This window comes from Lepisosteus oculatus, chromosome 20, assembly GCF_040954835.1.
Source record: "Lepisosteus oculatus isolate fLepOcu1 chromosome 20, fLepOcu1.hap2, whole genome shotgun sequence".
NCBI lineage: Eukaryota > Metazoa > Chordata > Actinopteri > Semionotiformes > Lepisosteidae > Lepisosteus > Lepisosteus oculatus.
The window spans coordinates 12897692-12918557 of record NC_090715.1 but is presented as its reverse complement, the minus strand read 5'-3'; the positions used below and the strand labels follow the sequence as shown (position 1 = coordinate 12918557).

The window sequence follows — 20866 nt, the reverse complement described above, 5'->3', positions numbered from 1 at the left end:
ACTTATAGACTGAGATCGCACCAAAATAGATTTCAAGTAATTGGGTGACTTCTTCCAATCCACAGGGGAAAGCATAGGCATCGACAGTCGCTTGGGAGCGCTGGCAGGCACGGAGCTGGACAGGCTGACCGACTCTGAGCTCGCCTCTAAGGTTAACAAGGTAAGACGGCAAGATTCATTCACTGACTGTGTGCTGCTCTGGTCACACATACCTCAGTACCACATCATGTGGTCAAATGAGCCAAGTCAGCCACTTCAAAATAATCATTTGAGTGTACCGAAGCTTTGCCATCGCAGATACCATAATGAATTTACTTTTCTGTAAATTGCTGTCAAAACGGATTTACAACACTTTCTAATACATGTTGCTACTATTTAAAAGAAATGAAAGAAATGTTAGAGTTTCATGGTTTATAAAAAGTTCTGTAAAAAAAATTGTAAAAACATTAAAAGCATGGACTCTTACTCTTAAATTATTATATTTCAGGTTTCTGTGTTCTACAGGACAAGCCCAAAGCACAAATTAAAAATAGTCAAGGTACTGTATTTGCTTTTCTTTCCAAGAATATAAAACTGGGTCTTATCTTTGCACAGCAACTGTAATGTGAGAGAGGTGCAGCAACAATACCTAAACACGTCCATGTCTTCTACTACACTGCTTAGAGCCGGGTTCTTTCAGTGCCAGCTAACCCATTATACATAATCTCCAAGTTCCTGTTAAATCCATAAATAAGGATTTCATGCACATACGCAGGCTTTCAAATAGAAAGTATTTCAGTCTAATCTAAGTCATTAAATTACTTGCAGTTCAATGGCTCCGTCCATCTCAACAATGTCCATTTACTATGGAGATGCTTATTTTCTGTCCTTTTTCTATAAACCTAGTAATAATCACAGTTCATCATCATTTGTGTTGTGGAAAAATGTTTCCTTACGTGTTTTCAAGGGAGACTTGCAGGGTGCCCTAATCCTTCCTCTGATCTCATCTAATCTCTCTGTTCCAACGCTCACCCCTCAATCTCAGGCATTGCAGAGTCATGGAGCTATCGTGGGAATGACGGGTGATGGCGTGAATGACGCCATTGCCCTCAAGTCAGCTGACATCGGGGTGGCAATGGGGCGCACAGGGACAGACGTCAGTAAGGAGGCAGCCGACATGATCCTGATGGACGACAGCTTCTCCACAATCATGTGAGTGCCCTTGTGTTGAACTTTGCCAAGTGGAGGTTGAGCTCTCGGATACCGGCAGCACCGGGTTCGAGCCTGGGCTGTGTCTCCGGCCGACCGGTGGGACTGCAGGGGCTTGGAGGTGGGCGATTTGGGGGAGCCCCGCCTGCGCCTCCTCTTTCTCCCCTGCGAGCAGCTGCTGAGATGTGAAAACACACAACTGGTTTGCTTACAGCAAAACAAAGAGCTGTAGATCCTGAATTAACAAAAAAGCGCTTTGTTGACAGAGATGGATACAACAGGTATGTATGTTTCCCAGCACTCCAGGAAAGATTTAAGATTACCATGTGATATCGCAGAGCCCCGCTGTATTACAATGAGATACCTCTGGGCTGGTTGACTGCAGCAGTTAATGAGATTAGTGAAGCTTCGGCACGAAGATCATGCATATCCAAATCAAAATGCCCAAAGCAGACACAAATGGAGCAGTTTCTGACTTGAAGCAAATTCTCCTGCTGAAGGGCAATAATTACACAACAGGATCAAAAAGGTTCCAAGAAAATGTTACTAAACAATTTAGTGCTGTAGGTTATCATTTTAATATGCCACAGCATGAGGAACTGCTACAGTATGTTCAATATTTAAATACTGTACATGAGTGCTTTAAAAATCTGCTTAAACAAGTGTAAATATCGGGACAGTGAAGTTTTTTTTGTACTAATGAAATTTGTATTTGAGATCAAAACTTAAATATAAAATAAGAGATAAGATCACTTTATTGGCCATATACAATTTCTTGTATTAGGTATTTGTCTTTTCGCATACCCCAACTTGCTTTCCATGAGACACACAGACAGGGAGAGAAGCTGGGGGTCAGAGTGCAGGGTCAGTCATTGTCCCGACCCCTGGAGCAGTTGGGGTTAAGGGCCTTGCTCAGGGGCCCAACAGTGTAGGATTCCTCTGCCAGCCGCGGAATATGAACCGGCAACCTTCCAGCTATAGGCGCAGATCCTTAGCCACAGAGCCATAGAATTTCATCTCTTGCTTCTGGTAGTTATTTTATATGCATTGTTAAGCCATATTAAAACAATGTCCTTTGCTGCGTTCAAATTCCCCAGTTAAGTAAACATAAGTATTGGGACAAATTAACTTGAAGTTAAGTTAGTATTTGGTTACATACCCTTATACATGCAATGACTGCTTCAGATCTGGGACCCATTGACATCACAACAATCTGGATATGCTCCTTCAAGATACCCTGAGAAGCCTTAACTGCCGTTCAGCTGTTGCTTGTTTGTGAGATTTTCTAAATTACGTTTTCCCTTAACCGAGTACAATTTGCTCAACAGGATTTAAATCAAGATATTGACTTCGCCAGTTCAAAAGATGAGGTGATGTGCTTAGGATTCAATTCAATTAAATTTATTTTTATATAGCACCTTTCACAACAAGGTTGCCCCAAGGCGCTTAAAAGGATCATTTGCAGTTCCTCCCTTTCTCCACACTTTTCCCTTTCTGTCACTTTGATAAAGGTTTATCTTCATCCAATCTCATCCTCATCTGTAAAACTGTCCCAGAAATCTAGCAGCTCAGCATTCTGTGGTAGTGCTGTAAGAGAGTTGCCTCTTGCACACAGAGAATTGAGATATTTTCATCACCTTTGCAATATGGAGATTGTCTGCACTATCTTTGGCATTATTTTAGGGTTTTTCTTCACAGCTCTAATGATTTTTCAGACATCTTCCTTGGACAACCTAATCTTTGTTAAATGCTTACTCCTGCAGTAGTTTTTTCTTTTTCAAGACATTCTATATTGTTGATTTCTCGATGCCCAGTCTCTCTGCAGTGCTTCTAACTGGAGTTTTCTTTGCTCTCATCAATTGCTTGCCCTTCCAATAACGAAAACTCTCTAGACTTGGTTTTGTGCCTTCTAACTCAAGAGGCACACCCAAAACTCCATTCGCAGCTCTTTTATGTATTCACAATTATGCAACATGGAACATCTGAGCAATCAGAAACTCCTGTCAGCTATCTGTCCCAATATTTGTTCTAACATGGCTAAACATAATACAAATGGTATATAAATGAATTCCCAGAAATAAAAGCAGACAAGTTATGCTTTACGTTGCATTAATCTTTTGATCTGAAATACAAATTTCATTAGTTCACAGCAAAAGTGACAAATTTCACTTTTCTGTCCCAATATTTTCACTATATGAATAGCATACATACTCTGCAGAGATGCAGCTGTGGTTTCGGTACTGATGACCTGAAATCTAGGGTGCAAGGGTATATTGGGTGCAGTATATCAATTTGTTTGTGAGTCACTGCTTTTATGAAGCATAGTACATAGCCAGCATGCTTCACAGCCAGTTTTCCCTGTTCTGTTCTTAAGTGTTGTTTTCCTGAACATTATTGTGCACAATTAACATTGCAAATGACATTGAAAAAAGAAACAGCCATGAGGAATCTTTAAAAAAAACGCTGAAATGTCAAAATCCAGTTCTTACAGTGTCCATGCTAAAGGTGAACGAGCTCGGAAAGCGTCCATCCACATTCAGTAAATCCACTTAGGGTCGCAGGGCAGAATGCACACAGACATACTCACAGGCACAACAATTCAGAGGCATCACTTCACCTACTCAGCCTGTCTTGGGACTGTGAGAGAAACCAGATCACACAAAAAAAAAAAACCTGCATCCACAGAAACACATGCAAACTGCACACAGGAGGAGCTCCAGGCTGGAGTCGACCTCAGATGTTCCCTTTAAACTGGAAATCCAATCCATTTTGAAACAAGACAAACAATAGGGAAGAATGAAACGAGCAGTTTCCTCCTGAGTTTTTCTTTCTCTAAATGAATCTTAGGTCTTCTGTCAAAAGGTAAGGCTAATTTATTTTTAGTTCATTTCTTAAGATAGCAGTGATACTTCTGTAACCTACTTGTTCCATTATTTTCCAGATGTGCCATTGAAGAAGGAAAAGGAATATTTTACAACATTAAAAATTTTGTCAGGTTTCAGCTCAGCACGTATGTACTATATATATCCTATACATTATACATGTCCTTTATATTAGGATGGCCTGTCATTGAAAACATGATAAAAAATCTTGCCCTATTTTGGGACTCAGTATCCTTGGACTGTGCCTGTAACCTTAAACAGAATTACACATCAAGTGCTCTGCTTCCTTATCTCTTACACGTGAAATGTACAGATATTTAACTTTTGAAAAATGTTATTTTACCATGCATACGTCACAAAGTAGCATCACCAAGTCTACCATCACTGACAAATTAATTTAAAAACTCATTACTGGTCTTGGGATATCTCAAAAGCATCATGTCTGATGTTTTTTTTTAACATCCAGTTTCTTGGTCAGAGTTCCTGCAAGGCTGCATTGTTGGTGATAAATATCCTGGATCAAGGGACTATGATTTTTACCCTTTAATTTTTATTACATTCTGTACGTCCGAAACCTTCACTGGTTTCTAAAACTGGGTATCTTACTCCCTCCAAACCAGTGGTTCTTAACATCTACTGTAGCTGCATCCCTTTGGTTCTCAAAAGAGGGTCTCACACCCTGATCCAAAATCACAGAAGCAGGTCAGCTCTTTCAACCTAAGATATAGAAGAACTATATAATGAAATATAATTATTCCTTTTCATTTCACAGTAAAATTAAGAGCACATTAAAAAATTACTCTTTTTTAGGTTTACCTTAGAATAACAAGGAAACAAAATAGCTGTCTATACGTGTCTTTATGTAATTTGTGTTTTCAATGATTTGCCTGTCTCTGATTTGCCTGTGTTTTACTACTGCTCGGATACTGATGTTTCTTTCACACCAGCATCTCTTGCACAGAACCTGAAAATTATTCCAATCTGCCATTCACCTGCCACTCTGTGCTTTGAAATAGCAAATTAATCTTTGTTTTTACGTTTTTGCTATAAGACTGTTAGCATCCAGAATATTGCAAATGCTAAATCCGAAATATTTTTTAAAAATATTAAACATAGGGTCTCCTGAGTCAATCCACCAGCAAGGCGCAAGCTCGGAACGCAGGGTGTGTTCCTGTGGTACTGTACACCTGGGCCAGGTCACCAGGTGTACCACAGAGGCTCTCCAGCTTTTAAGAATCATTAACAAAGAGCATGAGACTGAAATGATGCTCATTAATGAAAGTAAAGGAACAAGTAATAGGTTTATTCCATGCTGAAAAAAAGAAGAAAGAGAACACAACGTTTCGGCCGTGGAGCCTTCTTCAGGTGTGAGCAACACCTGAAGAAGGCTCCCTTCCTCACACCTGAAGAAGGCTCCACGGCCGAAACGTTGTGTTCTCTTTCTTCTTTTTTCCAGCATGGAATAAACCTATTACTTGTTCCTTTGCAGCCTGCGCATGCTGACGCAGCTACTCACCTGAACTATTAATGAAAGTATATTTCAATGAATTCAATTGTAAAGCACTTCAGTAAATTGTAACAAAACAATCTACGATTTTAAGCAAAATAAAGGAAGGCATTGAGTTTCCCCTAACAATTTTTAATGAAAATACAGAAATATGACTTTTTAAATTTATAGAGAGTGCCTTGTGCTTTCTTTTCTGATTCTTTTTAAATCAGTGCATCTCAACTCAAATATTGACACAGAACATGTGTATATATATTCTTTAAACAAATTAAACACAGGTCAGCAGTCACTGATGTTTTAAAGTGTTCTTCTAAATACCAGACTTTAAGTATCAGATTTCAGCATTTCTACATCCATTTTTTAAATGAACTTTAGTTTTATGATTGCTGTAAAGTCCTGCATTACCAGCACAAACACAATGCTAAAAGTAACTAAATTAAAATGTTTTTTTCCCCCTCTTAGGAGTATTGCAGCTCTTAGTCTGATCACACTGTCCACGTTGTTTAATTTGCCAAATCCGCTCAATGCCATGCAGATCCTGTGGATTAACATCATCATGGATGGTCCTCCTGCCCAAAGGTAAAGCTGTCTTCGAATGTTTATGTGCAGAACTAGATGCTTTGTGATCCGTGGTCATATTGAGCTGCTGTCACAACTCTGCTACTGGAAAACAACACTGCCATTAGTTCTTTTTCTACAGCCAACATCGCGCTCCAATATTATAGCATCTCCGAATGGTATTAACATAGTTTAGTTTGGGTGAAGAGAAATCAAGGTCTCTTAATGTGCTCACAACTCAAGAGAAATTACACGAGAGAAACCAATACATGCTACTGTAGCCAAAGCATCACACTTCCCAATCAAATCAAGCTGAGTTATTGCCAGTTGTTTCATGGCACTACCATCACTTTGTCCTCTCTGCATGTTAGAAAGCTAAAAGACAATTTTTGTACAACAAAATACTAAATATTATCCAGATTAACCCTTCTTTAAACATGGCTAAAACTACAGTAGAATATCAAAATAGAATTGTTTCTCTCCTTCAGTGTATGTATAACAAACATTGACAGAATTAATCTCCTGTCACGTTTCTGTCATACAAAATGTAGCAGGCAGGAAAGCATACATAATAAAATAATTTACTGTATAACTCATATCATAACTCACTGGAAATATATGCGAGATGCAACTTCTACATATCCATGACACAAAAGCTACTATATATCTTGATGAGACCTGAAATAATTACAAACTGCAGTGTACAAATTACTAGGGAATCTGGCAGATTACATTTGCCATCATCTGTTCTATTTTTTCCTTTATAGTAAAAATACATGAGAAACCCTCTGTGAGAGTAACATACATTAATTCCGGAATCTACCAGTTCTAGACAGTATGCCAGTGCTGTATTCCAGGGTCTGTGCGACAATGTGGGCTTTTCTCTGATTGCATCACTTATGGATTTTTCTATGTTGAAGTCTGGGGGTGGAGCCTATTCACAAAGATGCCATCAAGCATCGTCCCAGGAGCATGGAAGACTCCATCCTGAGCAGAAGCCTTATCCTGAAAATCCTGATCTCTGCATCCCTCATCATCACTGGAACGCTGTTTATCTTCTGGAAAGAGGCACGTTCTACTAAACAAGTCAATCTGGGCCAAGATAAACTGTCAAGGTTTAAGTAAACTACACAATAAGAAGTAAAAAGAAAGATTTAAAAATGTGGACATTTCTTCAGGTGTGTGGGGAAAAGGGAGGGATCAGAAATATAATGTTCATTATTTGGTTAATGTGATTTACCATATTCCTTTCCCCATTCCCCACATATATCCAAAATGTTTTCCTTCTTTATGTTTAGGTGGTAATAGAATAGACATTTGCAACGAGCCCAGAAAGTCACATCTTATAAAGAATATAAAGGTTATAAAGTGTGACAGATACCCCGCCCTGGACCTGAACTTAGCAAAAAGATCTAAGCCTAAATCAGACTTTACAGTATGATGCCTGTAAAAGTACATTATTGACAATTGTTGAGGAAAATGTCAACATAGAATGTAAAATCTGGAATATAGGTCTTCCTGTTTTTCTTAGCTATGACAGCTGTTTTCATCTGGCTGCTGATTTGATTTTTCCTTTCAAGCTGAGCGAGATGGTAAACATACATTTGTTTATGTAGATGACTGATGGCAAAGTTACCTCACGCACCACAACGATGACATTCACATGTTTTGTCTTCTTCGACATGTTCAACGCTCTGACTTGTCGATCCGAGGTGAGTGACTTAGAAGCAGATCGCCCCAGGCCTCACTGAATTCAGACACACACTCGCCCCAGGCCTCACTGAATTCAGACACACACTCGCCCCAGGCCTCACTGAATTCAGACACACACTCGCCCCAGGCCTCACTGAATTCAGAGACTTACACTTGCCCCGGGCCTCAATGAATTCAGAGACTTACACTCGCCCCAGGCCTCACTGAATTCTGTAATTCAGCACATAATTAATGCTTCTAACACTATTTTTTCTTTGTTACAGTCCAGCCTGATTTTTGAGGTGGGGCTTTTCCAGAATCGCCCTTTCCTGTGTGCAGTGATAGGCTCCATCCTGGGACAACTAGCAGTTATTTACATTCCTCCGCTACAGAGGGTCTTCCAGACAGAGAGCCTGTTGGCAGCAGGTGAGTCAGAGCCTGCTGCACCAGGCCAAGCATTAAATGCAGGAGCTTACTGTACACAGTACCTTAATGTCATTTATCATAGTTCTCTTTCTAGAATGTCTGCTAGAAATATCTAAGCTATACCACTCCCTTTAAACAGTAGTGCACATTTTAATGTTGGATTGAATATGGACATCTATGGTCTTAAAGGTACAGCTGTCTCAAAATATACAGTGCTATTCTTCACAAGCACTAAAATTCTGAATTTGAAAGGTGGCATGATAAAGGAGACAGAGCTAAAGAAGGACAAGTGTATGTAAAGGAAGTAGATGTTAACTGTATTGCAGGTCGACAGTTAGGCTGCTGTCTGAATGGTTAAGTTGAGCTGAGACTCAATTGTCAAGATTGTTATAGCTAATAAAAATATACTGAAAATCACAAAAACTACCCAGCTTGCAACAACGATCGATAGGAGATTGGCATAATGTAAATATGTCATAGTAGGATTTGCCCCTCAAATTACAGAAGATTACATTGGAAATCAAATTCAGAAAACATACTGTTTAAAACTAGGTGAGTTTGAAAAGAGAAATTCTTTTTTTTTTTAAATGGGACCTGAGCACTGTGGCAAATGTTGCGAGACAAAGAGCTGGACTTCTGGCAATCTGTGGATGTCAGGGGATCCCCTGGCTCCAGTTTGAGGCTCAGTGTCACAGAAATGTGACGTCTCCTCTCCCTGTTCTGTTTCTTGCAGACCTGTTGCTGCTGACTGCAATGGCCTCCTCTGTCTTCATTGTGTCAGAACTGGTGAAGCTGCTGGAGAGATGTCTAATCAAATGCAGAAGGAAGAAAGACCGCAGAGGCAGAGATGTGTTATCCAGTTAGTTTTAGAGTTGTTGTTTTTTTCAGTTTTTCCCAATTTGCAAGTTTTACGAAGCTCAGTATAAGCTCACAGAAAGACTGTGGTGTTTTGTAAAGGCACAAGTTTGCTTTGGTTTTGAAAGAATATAGGAATCACTGCTTGGTAATAATATAGATGTGCTTAACACAGGGTAGTGTCATCTTTTTCCTACCTATGTGCAGACAATTGTACGGATTCCATCCCTCTCCTGGCACAGAATCAGAATCAATCCCTAAAGCAAGGGTTTACAGACACTTCTGTAGTGTGAAGGCTGTGGGTGCTCTATCTGTTCTCAATGGAGCTGAGATTCAGTGGGGCTCATACTTTCTTTGAAATATGGAGTCGCCAATTGTTGTCGAGGTTGGCGCACTGCTGCACTCTCTGCACAAGCATGAGAAGGAAGAAGGACAGATGTATGCCCCTCCGAAAAGCCCGCTGTGAAAACTGCTCACAGGACAGCAGGCTTTGTCTGGAGGAGTGATGGTATTACACTGGCCACACTGTAAGCTCACAAACAAGACCCAACCCCAGCGAGCCAACACATTCAACTCTAGTGATGGTGGGAAAAGCTTATGCCAAAGCCTGGAGAGTCCTGGCCCCATTCATTAATAGCACAGCCCAGACACAAACTAGCACTGTCAGGACTAATGCAATCCAGGTGAGGGCCTTGACTGGAACAGCCACTCCGAATCCCCTGCCAACGGTACAGTTCTGATGTTATCAAAATGAACATTGTTTTTCTAAAAATTCTATTAATGCCAAATTAAAGTTATGTGTTTTACATATGCCCATGTATTTCCTCTGCTGCTCACTTACTGCCACACAATTAGAGCATAGGGATCGTTTGCAAGTGCAGTATTTGTAATAGCATCTCCATGCGTTTATACTGTATGTCCAGGATAAGGTCTTGAGATGGCCTGTGTTAATCACTACCTCCAAACAGCATTAATGGCCATTCACTTGAAGGATGTAAATAAAAACTTTGTACAAAATAAACTGGACCTCTGATATTTTGATGTTTTGATCAAATCGTGCTTGATCCTTTCTGTAAGTTCCTCTCTCCCTTTCCTTAAAGAACAGACTCTTAGCTGCTGAGGATGCTGCTAGAGCAGAATATCTGAACGTACACAATTTTAATACGCAGTTTTATTAGATTTGAACCTTTAATATTTTCCATTTTTAAGATGCATTTCTTTGGTTAATGTACATGTGGACTGGAAAACAATATATTTAATCTTATTTCACTTCTCTACATTCTAGCACGTTCTTTATTAAGTACATACTTTTGCAATTTCCCATCACACTATCGTGATAGCCAATGTGACTGGACTATGCAAACAAACTAATTTGATTCCCTCTCTGCTGTTTTGTGATGCCTTTATTGCTGCCATTTGAAGAAATTCCATGGTGCAGTAAAACATTAAATTGAAATTAGTTTGGGGGTATTGCTGTCCTGGTGAGGAGAGCTCTTTAGTTACGTGACGGTGACCCGCGGCCTCGAAGCCGGAGAGGTGAAGGGTGAAGGTTTGACCCAAACAGAGAAGAGCTTTTAAGTAGACCTGAACAGTGAGTACAGCTCACTCCCAGTCTCATCTGGGTGTTTCTATTTAATGTCAATAAAGGAAGCACAAACGTTTAACTTACAATCACACAACGTTTCAGAAAAACACACTGGAAAATTGTGGTTTTTCCAAAAGCACATTGCAAAGAAGCATCCTGGATCCTCTAGGTCTAGACTAAAGCTGCCAGTTTATTCAGTAGCACGTTGGACAGTAATAGCCAGTAATAGTGTGCTTCTGTTGGCATGCCTGTATTTCAGGCAACACAATGAGGCCCTGGCCTACCCTAGGTCTTCAGACTGATCCCTTCCAGAAACCTGGCTATGCAAGTTGGGTAACACCAGACTGATGAACAAAAGACTGCTTCACTTCTCAAAGAGGGGGAGGGTATGTTTTTTTAAGGCAGAAATAATATCTTATCATTAGATAAAGGTATATTTTTATCACTAGTTTTAAGAAATAGTAGATTGCCAACAATGAAAGGACTTTAACCTTCTGAAGGTTTAGTGTGAAGTGGCACTTTCTTAGTACCTAAAATCTTTTTTGCTGCATATAGTGACAAATGTGTTCACATAAATTATCCTATTATTTCCTAGTTTAATCAAATAAATGCTCAGTTAATAAATAGTTAAAGTATCTTGCAGGATGCAAACAGAGGACTTGTTGAAATCCATGTCACACAAAAGTCATGCAGATAGCGCCACAAAGTCTAATAACAGTAACTTGCTCTGGGGAAGTATATCAAATAAATACTTACTACAACTCTATTCAAATCACTTCCAGGCAATTGTGCTAAGCAAAATCAGCCTTACCATCTGGCGTGGCAGACAGCAATATTTACATCAGCAACAGCAGATAATGACATAGATTACATTTTATAGGACAGGCAAAGTAAAAAGCATGACATAACCTCATTTTCAAGTTTTACACTTGTTGTCCCTTTATGTCAGAGAAGACTTTTCATTTGTCTACAGTCAAAATGCTGAAATTAAGAAGCCAAAGAATTAACAACTCACAGTGCTGCTACAAAAGACTCAATTTTAAAATACAGAACACAAACATATTTTTTTTTAAAAATCAAACAGCAGTAGAATCCACCCGTTTTGTGCTAAACATGAGGCACTTCATGACCTCAAATGGAAAAAAATTTCAGTGAAAAAGGAAACTATTTCTTGCACATTCTTCCAATTCTAAATTATGATTCAATTGTTACTTACATTGTCTACTTGCGTAACACAGATACTTATTCATTTTCTTTTTGCTTTTAATAAAAGTCACATTCCAGATAAACTAAGTTAAGAACTCGTCTCAAGTGCAAGTTCAGACATTTTTGTGCAAGGTATCATACCCGTATCATGTTTACCCCTTAATTTTGCTTTGTTTTTTTCAACCAGCTAGAACAGAAAGAAATGTTTTCCCAATTTTACTTTTTCTCTTATTGTAGGACAGACTTTAGGTTTCTCTTTTGCAAGACAGAAACTCCAGGTCTGTTCACACTCCCCCAAGTACAGTTAAACCGATGCTTGGAATAGTTGTGCTAATTCTTCAGATTCAACCAAACGTTTAGGACTCTGCAGCAGGTGTTACTCAAGTCTCTGCTGTTTCTCATATTAAGTTCAGCTGGGGATTTAAGAAGATGTAGAAGACATGGTAAGACATTTTAATAAAATGATGCAATTCATTAAATAATCAGGCCATTAAGATATTCACTTCAGATGGATATAAAAGAGGGGCCCAGCAGCCATTAGGAAAGTAAATAGCACTACAACAGACAGAATGTACTGATAGGGACTTATTTCAATTCCGTTTTGAGGGGTCTGGTCTGCGATCAAGAGGATAAGCAGAGTAATACTGCAAACACTCAATGCGCGATAGTCTGGGTTTAGCTGAAGCGTGCCTCCAGCCTCTTTCCCCAGGCCTGTCAGCGGGGGTCGTCGCTGCGGCAGCCAGACACAGGTGAGGCAGGGCGTTGACACCTGATGTAGTGTACCTGTCCCTCAGCTGCCGGCTTCCTCAGCCTCCTCCTCCTCGTCTCTGGGCTCCCGCAGCCCCCCGCTGTGCAGGGTCTTCCCTGCCATCTCCAGCATGGCCTGTGTCTCAGGGTCAGCATCCAGGACGCTCTGCTTGGTCTTGTTCTGAGGAAAAACAACCACAGTGAAGACCATGAGAGCACATCTCGAATTTACTTCATGGAACTAGTATTACCTGCAAATCTGAGACGGGAAAGCAAGCGAGGAAAAATGAACCCATGACTTTCCACAGGTTCGATGGTCTGACACTGCCACCTAGTGGCACAAACACAAAAACATGTTCAAGAAAAATTGGATTTAATGGGCTTGACAGAAAAGAAAATCTTTAACCAATTTGTACTTAATACAGAAGTCCTAGTAATACTACGGGGTTGGTATTAATGTAGTTAAGGTACCTGAAACTACTCAAATAAAATTCAACACACGGGTGATTTTCGTCTGGTGGCATTTGTAACAGAAACAGTATGCACTTAGTTTAGTTTTTGCTTCTTGAAATCTGCTTGCTGAAATTACAAAATCTTCAAAAAGACCTAAGTAACTCCATCTGTTCCGTGGCGATAACTAACAGTGAACGTCCCACACATTTGACCATCGTGGCTCTGTCTTTCCTGTTTCTGTTCTAAACTGTGAAATGGAAATGTTAAACAAGAGCTATCTGTGTGGAATGTTAGAGTCAGCAATAGAATCTGACAGCCGACTTCCTGGAATTTTGTGCTCCGCAGGAGGGACCGATGCTAAGTCTGTGTCGCGGTGTTGCAGGGTGAGAGGGAAGAAACGCACAGCCGTATCCTCGGGGGGCTCTCCGACAGCCCAGACCTCCATGACGTCGATGGTGAATTCGTCATCCGCCGAGAGCTGGGGGCTGCTGTAGGTGGTACAGCGCGGCCTCGCTTTGCTGTGACCTTTCCCAAAATCACTGTCCACCCACAGACCAAAGTAATTGTGCTGGCCGCCCATACCCTGCATAGACAAACAAACCAAAAACACATCTAACAAAAATCAAAAGGCAGGCAGCCTGCAAGAAGTCGATTCACCAAATACCTGGTTCTTACTAACAGCCCAAGGAACAAGATTCAAAACAGTCAAAACAAGCAATTTATTACTTGAGCATGCAGTGTTAGGTCTTCTAAAGTCAGGATACAAGCTAAAGCCATTGCTAGAATGAGAATAAACCTGAAGACCTTTGTCTGGGAGAGCAGGGTATACCTGCGCAAACAAGGTGTTAAGCCTTGAAGTCCAAGAAGCGGTGCTTACCAGTCCATTAGGCATGGTCTGCTGACTGTGGTTGAGATACATGTAGTGTTCGTTGTAGCCCGTATAGGTGTAGACAGACAGGGAAGGGCTCACAGTGAACAGAAAGCACCTGTTGTCCCCTAAAGCAAATAAATCCATTGTTACTGATAAAGCTGCTGTTTAGTGATACTGGAACCAAGAATACAAACATTTCCCTAAAGCTTGCCATTTTGCTCTGCTCTATTTGTGCAGGACTCATTCTTACATCCCGTTCCCGTTCATTCTTGACACACTTTCAGACGGGGCCATGAACTGCCAAAATAAAAAAAATGGCCAGGAGGCTGATGCATTAAATGTAAAAGGTGGTAAAGATACAGCCTGAGCTATGCAAAGACATGACTCAAAAAGCATGACACACTGGAAAGCTTTTATGAAGATCACATGCAAAAAGTATGGGACTATATGTAAAATTAACCCGATCATACTATGTAGCTGATCTGATGTCCTACTAATACTCTGGACTCTGTGGGCAACAGGTCAGCAAGTTCCACTTAGCAGTTACAATAGATGTATATACAGTACAATGCAACACAGTAAGGGCAACTCTCCTGCCCTCACAAATGCAACAATTTCCAACCTCACTTAGGGATCACCTGCTACCCACTGATGGGCCAGGCTGCACACACCGCTATTCGTTAGCAGACGCCTCATGCACTTCCACTGATGCAAGCCTGCAGCTCAAGCTAAAAGGCCAAACACTCTGGAGAGTCACAGGCCTATACATAATCATTATGCACCAACTTTTGCATCGTAGCATTACGAAGAAGGAATATTTTGAAGCCTGACTGACTACAGATAGATGCTTTTTGCTTGCTTTTGTAAAGTGTACTTAACAATCTTAACTTTTCACATACTGTTAAACTACTCCACTTGCAACACAGCACATTTAATTTCTATTGTTTTTAGGTATATGTAATGAACTGAATTATCATTAGCCAATGCATAAACACAAAGACAATAGTAATAAAAAATAGTCCTGGAAAATACAAAACATGAAAACCTATAATATTTTTTTCAGATCACTTCTGTATTTTAGAGAAATTGTTTACATAACAAAGAAAGGTTATCCTTGTCAAAAATCAAGTGCTCCTATTTAGACAATAAACATGTAGTGAGAAGAAAACTAAAACCTAGATGTGTTTCTGCTATCAGACGTCAGAGCCCTGAATCTCTGTAGACACTGTGTGGCTAGAATAAACGGCACAAATCACCAGGGGTTCTAGACACAACGTGCTTGGCATACTGTATCAGTGTCCCTTAGTTTTAGAAAATATTAAAAAACACTAAAAACGTGAATACAGTATATGATACCTATGACAGCAGTGAGAATCCCATTGCACAGCAGTGTGAAACACTTCAGGTCTCACACGCTGCAGGCTCCCGTATATAAACCAGAGGCAAAGATGAATGCCCAGGCATGCAGGAATAGAATAATATCTAAAAATGTTTGCTTCCCTGCATCATCAGGACAAATGCCAAAAGCACCTAAAGCTCACAAAACCCCGCGAGCGCAGCAATGGGAGTCTGTGAGAAGAAGCTCACAGTCTCCAAAGGGTCCCCACCTTGGAACTGCGGCTTGACCTCCCAGCTCTGGGAAGCGAAGCCCCCGAAGACGTGGCCCCGGCTGTCCCGCAGCAGCAGCAAGGTGGGGCCCTTGCGGACGATGTGGCCGCAGAGGCGGGAGAAGCTCTCCCCGTGGAGCCGGGTGGAGAAGAGAAGCCGCCACCGGAGCTGGGCCTCCGCGGGGAGCTGGGCGTTGAGGAACATGAGGGAGGGCAGGTCCAGGACGCTGTGGAAGTCCGACCAGCGGACCTCCGTGCACTGGGGCAGGAGGGTTGGCGCAGGTCCCTGCGTGAGCGGCACTCCCAGGCCCTCGCTCACCAGCAGGCTGAGGAACACGGACAGGGTGGAGGTACGGTACACCCAATCCTCAACGGAGCCCTGGTCACAGTCAGCCTCCATCACCTTCTCTGGTGGCAGCTGCTGGCCTGGGAGACACGTACAAGCAGGAACGGGATGTAAGAAACAGTGGAAAAGTAACAGGTATCCAGGAGAGACACAAGCAATCACTACCTGTCATGTGGCTAGAGAGTTTGCAAATGCTTAGCTGAAATTTGACCAATTTGACCAATTTGACTCTTTTCGAGAAACGCCCTGGGATTTTTAATGACGACAGAGAGTCAGGACACTTTAGTTTTACGTCTCATCAGAAGGACGGCGGCTGTTAACAGTATAGTGTCCCCGTCACTATACTGGGGCATTAGGACTCACACGGACCGCAGGGTGAGCGCCCCCTGCTGGCCCCACTAACACCTCTTCCAGCAGCAACCTTAGTTTTTCCCAGGAGTCTCCCCTCCAGGTACTGACCAGGCTCACACCCACTTAGCTTCAGTGGGCTGCCAGTTGTGAGTTGCAGAGTGATATGGCCGCTGGACACAGGGGATTTGTCCATTATGCAGTACTTGCTAGTGATCATTCTGAAACATCCACACCTTCCAGGAGCCTCCTGTTTTAAAGCAAAATGCTTTGACTGTTGTGGAGGTTACTCATCCATCATTGCAAACCAGAATCTAAGCAGACACTGTAAGTGACCAAGAGAAGCACACTCAGCCCATTCTTGTTTCCACTGTACCTGCCGGTCTCAGCTCAGACATCATCTGGGTGGCCAGACGTTTAGCCCCTTCAGCGCTGTCGCTGGTCCTCTCCAGCTGCCAGCCCTGCAGCAGCTTCCTGGTCTTCATTATCTGCACCACCGATAAGACCAGATCTTCTGCAAACTAGAAGCAATAACAATTATAATAATAAAATATAAAAATATAAACTAGAATAAAAATATTTGTTAACAAACTACACAGAACAACAAATTAACAAAGACACTAAATTACACCTTAAAAGCTTTAGTGAAAAGATCTTGAAAATGATGATGTTCGCAGAGTCCAAGTGGATCTGGGCAATGAGTTCCACAGACATGGTACTGCACATGAAAGGCTCTTCTGCTGAATGTGTGGATCCTGATCTGTGGTAGCCCTGAATCATCAAACAGACACCAGGGAAGTTCAGAAACGCTCTGAACTTGCAGTACTGCAGGGAAGAACGCAGCCACAGACTTCATTCTTATGTATTACAGCCCAAGTCAATTCAGAAAGTTAAGCCTTCACAGACAGAAAACCTGGACAGCAGCCAGCTTTCAGATCCAAGACAGCATTAATGTACTTCCAACTCCAACAGAATGATTTCTACAAGGCTTAACATTTTAATGATACAGTGTGTGGACATTTTTGCACCTGAAACTGTTAAGAATAACTGCAAAGCAAATTAATAGACTACATGCAACACGAAACACCTTTCTACCAGTTTAAAGTTTAATGGTGGACCTGGAGCCTATCCCGAAAAGGAATGGGAACAAGTCAGGATACAGCCTGGATGAGACACCAGTCTATCACAGGGCACACACAAACACCCACACACCCACAGCTAGGCCTACTTATCCCAGAAGCCAATTCACCTACCAGTATATCTTTGGACAGTAGGAGGAAACCTAGAGGACCTAGAGGAAAACCATGCAAACACGGAGAAAACATACCAATTCCACACAGACAGCACCCCAGGTCCAGAACAGAATCCAGGGCCCCAGCTCTGGGAGACAGTAATGCCAACCATTGCACCACTGTGCCACCCCAAAAAATCATATCATTATACCTTAAATACAAATATGCATGTGGTGGAACTTATGTTATCCAAGTAATAAAAATCAAAACTGAAAATAATTAACAAGGTGTATCCACTGCTTATGGTGAGTTACAAGTACACTTACCATGTGGCCACCTCCCACTACAGCATCCTCTCGCTAGCACTTCTAACACTTGGAAATTGTCTATCACCCTGGTCAATTTCCAGGAACTAGTCTGATTCAGGGAAATGAGGAATTTAAGAGTCCTACTACCTCTCCGACTTGTCCACCCTTCACAGTGCCTCTCCCAGCTCCAGAGATCATGGACAGGACGACGGGACCTTTCTCCTCAGCTGTGCCTCGTAAGATATCTGAGAGGAAGATCACCAACTGCTCTTTGCTGACAGCACCACTAGGAGGCGCTGCCTTCCTCGTGGGGTCCACGTTACGCATGCCATCGTAGACACGAACAGCCATGTTGTCTGTAGCCAGGCCCTGCAGACAGCCCTGAAGATAAAGAAGAGAACACATAGACACTACCAGTTTCTCCAAATGCAAACAGGTGTTAAGCCGTCACTAAGTAATGTGCAGCAATACCTCCTGCTTATTAAACTCCATCTCGGGTCTAGCGCACTTCTCATGACTGGTGACTGAAGACCCTTGAATCAGAACCATCATAAATGGCTTATTCTGGGGCCTCTTGAGTAGCTCATCCAGTAAGGGACTTCGCCCACTGGCGGAGCTGTGTGACCATGGGATCTAGCCAGGATCATGTCACTAGCCGACTACTGATCGACCAGGGTGATTGTGGCTCTCAGAGTCACAGCGCCCCCTGTGGCCTTCCAGAAGCTTGCAGGCATGAGATGGTGCCGGTGAAGGAAAGGCTTCTCCTCCAATCAGCACAGAGCTCTCCCTTTGGGGCTGTGCTGCCTGGGACATCCGGAGAAACGAGTGGATCGCAGGCAGACGGGAGCGAGGAGTCTGACTACACTTCCTCTCTCTCCCCCTTGTGTGGTCACAGGGTTTGCAGACGAGACGTCATAAACACGCAACTGGCGATTCCAAATCGGGTGGGCTAACACAAAAAACAACAACAAATGGCTTACTCCTTGCCTTTACAATTTCCAGGGTCAGCAGAGGCCTCCCTTTCCCGGCGGCTGCCACCCATGAGCCCAACAGCTTGTCAAACGCCCCCTCGATCACCGGCCGCTCCTCGGGGCGAAATCGGGACAGCCGCTGGATGGAGACGCTCTCGGAATTCCCCATTCTCCTTGAAGACAACACGCAGACGTTAACACTCGCAAAGCACCGCTCACCAGCCCGCTCCTCGTCTGGTCTTAACGACTTGGGTGCGGCCGGGCTGCTGGCGCACAAGGCTGCCGCCCGTCGCCCAGGAGCCGGCTGCCCTCGCGGGCGGACGAAGTGGGTCCCCCCCCGCCCCCTGCAGTCCCACAGGTGGATCACTTTGGAAGGAAAAACGCTTTATAAAAGCAAGAAACTAACATATAGACAACAACACTCATTTTTAGCGACTTTTACGAGTGAAGGGGGCCACAACATGTTTTTGTTTTAGCTGACAATTAGGAACTGTCCGTCACTGACAATAGACGGCAGTGTGATCCGTCGTAAACAGCACATAATTCTGAAGCTGGGACCTCCAGCCGAGTTTACTGATAAAAAAAGACAGTACTACATTCTCCAATGCAGGTCAAATCGCAATCACACATAGCGATTATAGCAAGACATGGGATTGGGGCTCGTTTTAGTTCTGTCAGGAGAAGTATTCTGCAACCTTCACTTTCCCTTTCCTCCTGTATGTATCGACTGATGCTTTGATCCTGTTGCTTTTTCTTGGGACTGCCATTAGCCATAATCCGGGCGATTTTTACTCTTCCAGGAAAAGGAAGACCTCCAGAGTTTAAAAAGAGTAAATCAAAAGAGATTTAAACTGCACTTCTTATCAAAATTGCTGTCCGATAAAACTTGCGTTTTATTGGGTCTCGTTAATTTTAATAACATTTCATATGTAAAGATTTAAACATATAGAGCTATGATATCATGTCTAATAGCAGTTTGTTTTTACTTTGTGAATGAGGCTTCAATACCTCAGCTACACTGGTCTGAAACGTTAAGAACAACGTTTCTCTTAGATTCTCTCAGATTAGATTCTTAGAAAAGAAAAGCCTTAAAATTAATATATTTGCAAAATATTCTAAACTCAACAGTAAGATACATCATTACCCTGAGCAAACGAAGTCCAGTTAACTGCATTCAACGTATAAACAACAGAGCAAAACCACACTTGTGTTTACTCATTTTCGGACAACACGAGCACCTTCAGTACTCAGACTCCAGCAAGCACCCATTTAAAACTGAACCGTACTATAAGAAAACACCTCTTTGGGCTAAACTAATTGTTATTTTCATCACGTCCAAACCCAAGGAAACAGGTTAAGTCACATGACCCGGAACTTCCTCTTACAGTGCCCATAATGACAGAAAAGTTGTCCAATAGCATACTCGTAAAATACACATTGGGCGGGACAGAAATAAAGAAGTATCCAATGGGATCCAAGGAGAGTGTAACGTGCTTATTTTACGGGTTATGAACAACATTAAGCGAGCTAGTAATAGGTTTAATCGGGTTAAGTTAGTAATTTCAGCTGCTAGTGCTTTAAAGAGATTTAGAAAGCAGACACACGGACCCCCCGGGACCAGGTCCGGCATCTTCCAAACTAATATCTCACTATGGTGACAGGGAACACCGCCCTGTATGTAGATTGCTTCGGGCTAAAACAAATAACACAATTCCATTTGTAACATCTTATCATGCAGAATAATATTGCTGTAAGGCTAATGTAAGCACCCTCATAAAATTAATTGGTCATCTCTTATTGCCGCCTTTGATGTTTTTTTTAAATAAGGATACAGTGGATTTACCAGCTATCAAATTAAATTCGGAGATATGTCCCTGCTTTCAAATATTTTAAAGTACTCTCAAGAGTGCCTTAAAACTTTCTCTTCTTTTGGAAAAAAACACTAGTTACGCACTTAAGTTCAAGCATATTTTCACATAAAGTGAATACAGAGAATATTACGTTTTTAGGATTACGCTGGCACAAGGGGGCGCAAGTTTACTTATTACTGTTACTTACATAGCAAGGGATCTGCTAGAAGATTA

General features: G+C 42.0%; 2 protein-coding genes across 6 annotated transcripts in view; one reads left to right on the top strand and one right to left on the bottom strand.

Moving 5' to 3' along the window:
- Positions 1–10129, top strand: part of LOC102696882 (calcium-transporting ATPase type 2C member 2) — a 34386-nt gene extending 24257 nt beyond the window's left edge. The window contains exons 19-27 of the mRNA XM_015368108.2: positions 66–160; positions 488–538; positions 1025–1191; positions 4130–4198; positions 6040–6156; positions 7056–7203; positions 7752–7847; positions 8112–8253; positions 8987–10129. Of these exons, the coding sequence (XP_015223594.2) occupies positions 66–160; positions 488–538; positions 1025–1191; positions 4130–4198; positions 6040–6156; positions 7056–7203; positions 7752–7847; positions 8112–8253; positions 8987–9117 (1016 nt within the window). The 3' untranslated portion in view covers positions 9118–10129. The remainder of the gene's footprint in view (positions 1–65; positions 161–487; positions 539–1024; positions 1192–4129; positions 4199–6039; positions 6157–7055; positions 7204–7751; positions 7848–8111; positions 8254–8986) is intronic.
- plcg2 (phospholipase C, gamma 2) overlaps positions 1–20171 on the bottom strand; it is a 96328-nt gene extending 76157 nt beyond the window's left edge. The window contains exons 1-9 of one of the 5 annotated variants that reach the window (XM_015368099.2): positions 19927–20171; positions 18799–18955; positions 17959–18192; positions 16648–16792; positions 15578–16003; positions 13977–14095; positions 13503–13682; positions 12898–12977; positions 12683–12827 (exon numbers count right to left, since the gene is read on the bottom strand). In XM_015368099.2, coding sequence (XP_015223585.2) covers positions 12683–12827; positions 12898–12977; positions 13503–13682; positions 13977–14095; positions 15578–16003; positions 16648–16792; positions 17959–18192; positions 18799–18951 — 1482 coding nt within the window. In that variant the 5' untranslated portion in view covers positions 18952–18955; positions 19927–20171. Of the gene's footprint in view, positions 1–12682; positions 12828–12897; positions 12978–13502; positions 13683–13976; positions 14096–15577; positions 16004–16647; positions 16793–17958; positions 18193–18282; positions 18692–18791; positions 18956–19477; positions 19903–19926 lie in introns of those variants that run through there. The other 4 variants (XM_015368100.2, XM_015368101.2, XM_015368103.2 and 1 more) reach the window with 4 other exon arrangements.
- Positions 20172–20866: the final 695 nt, after the last annotated feature.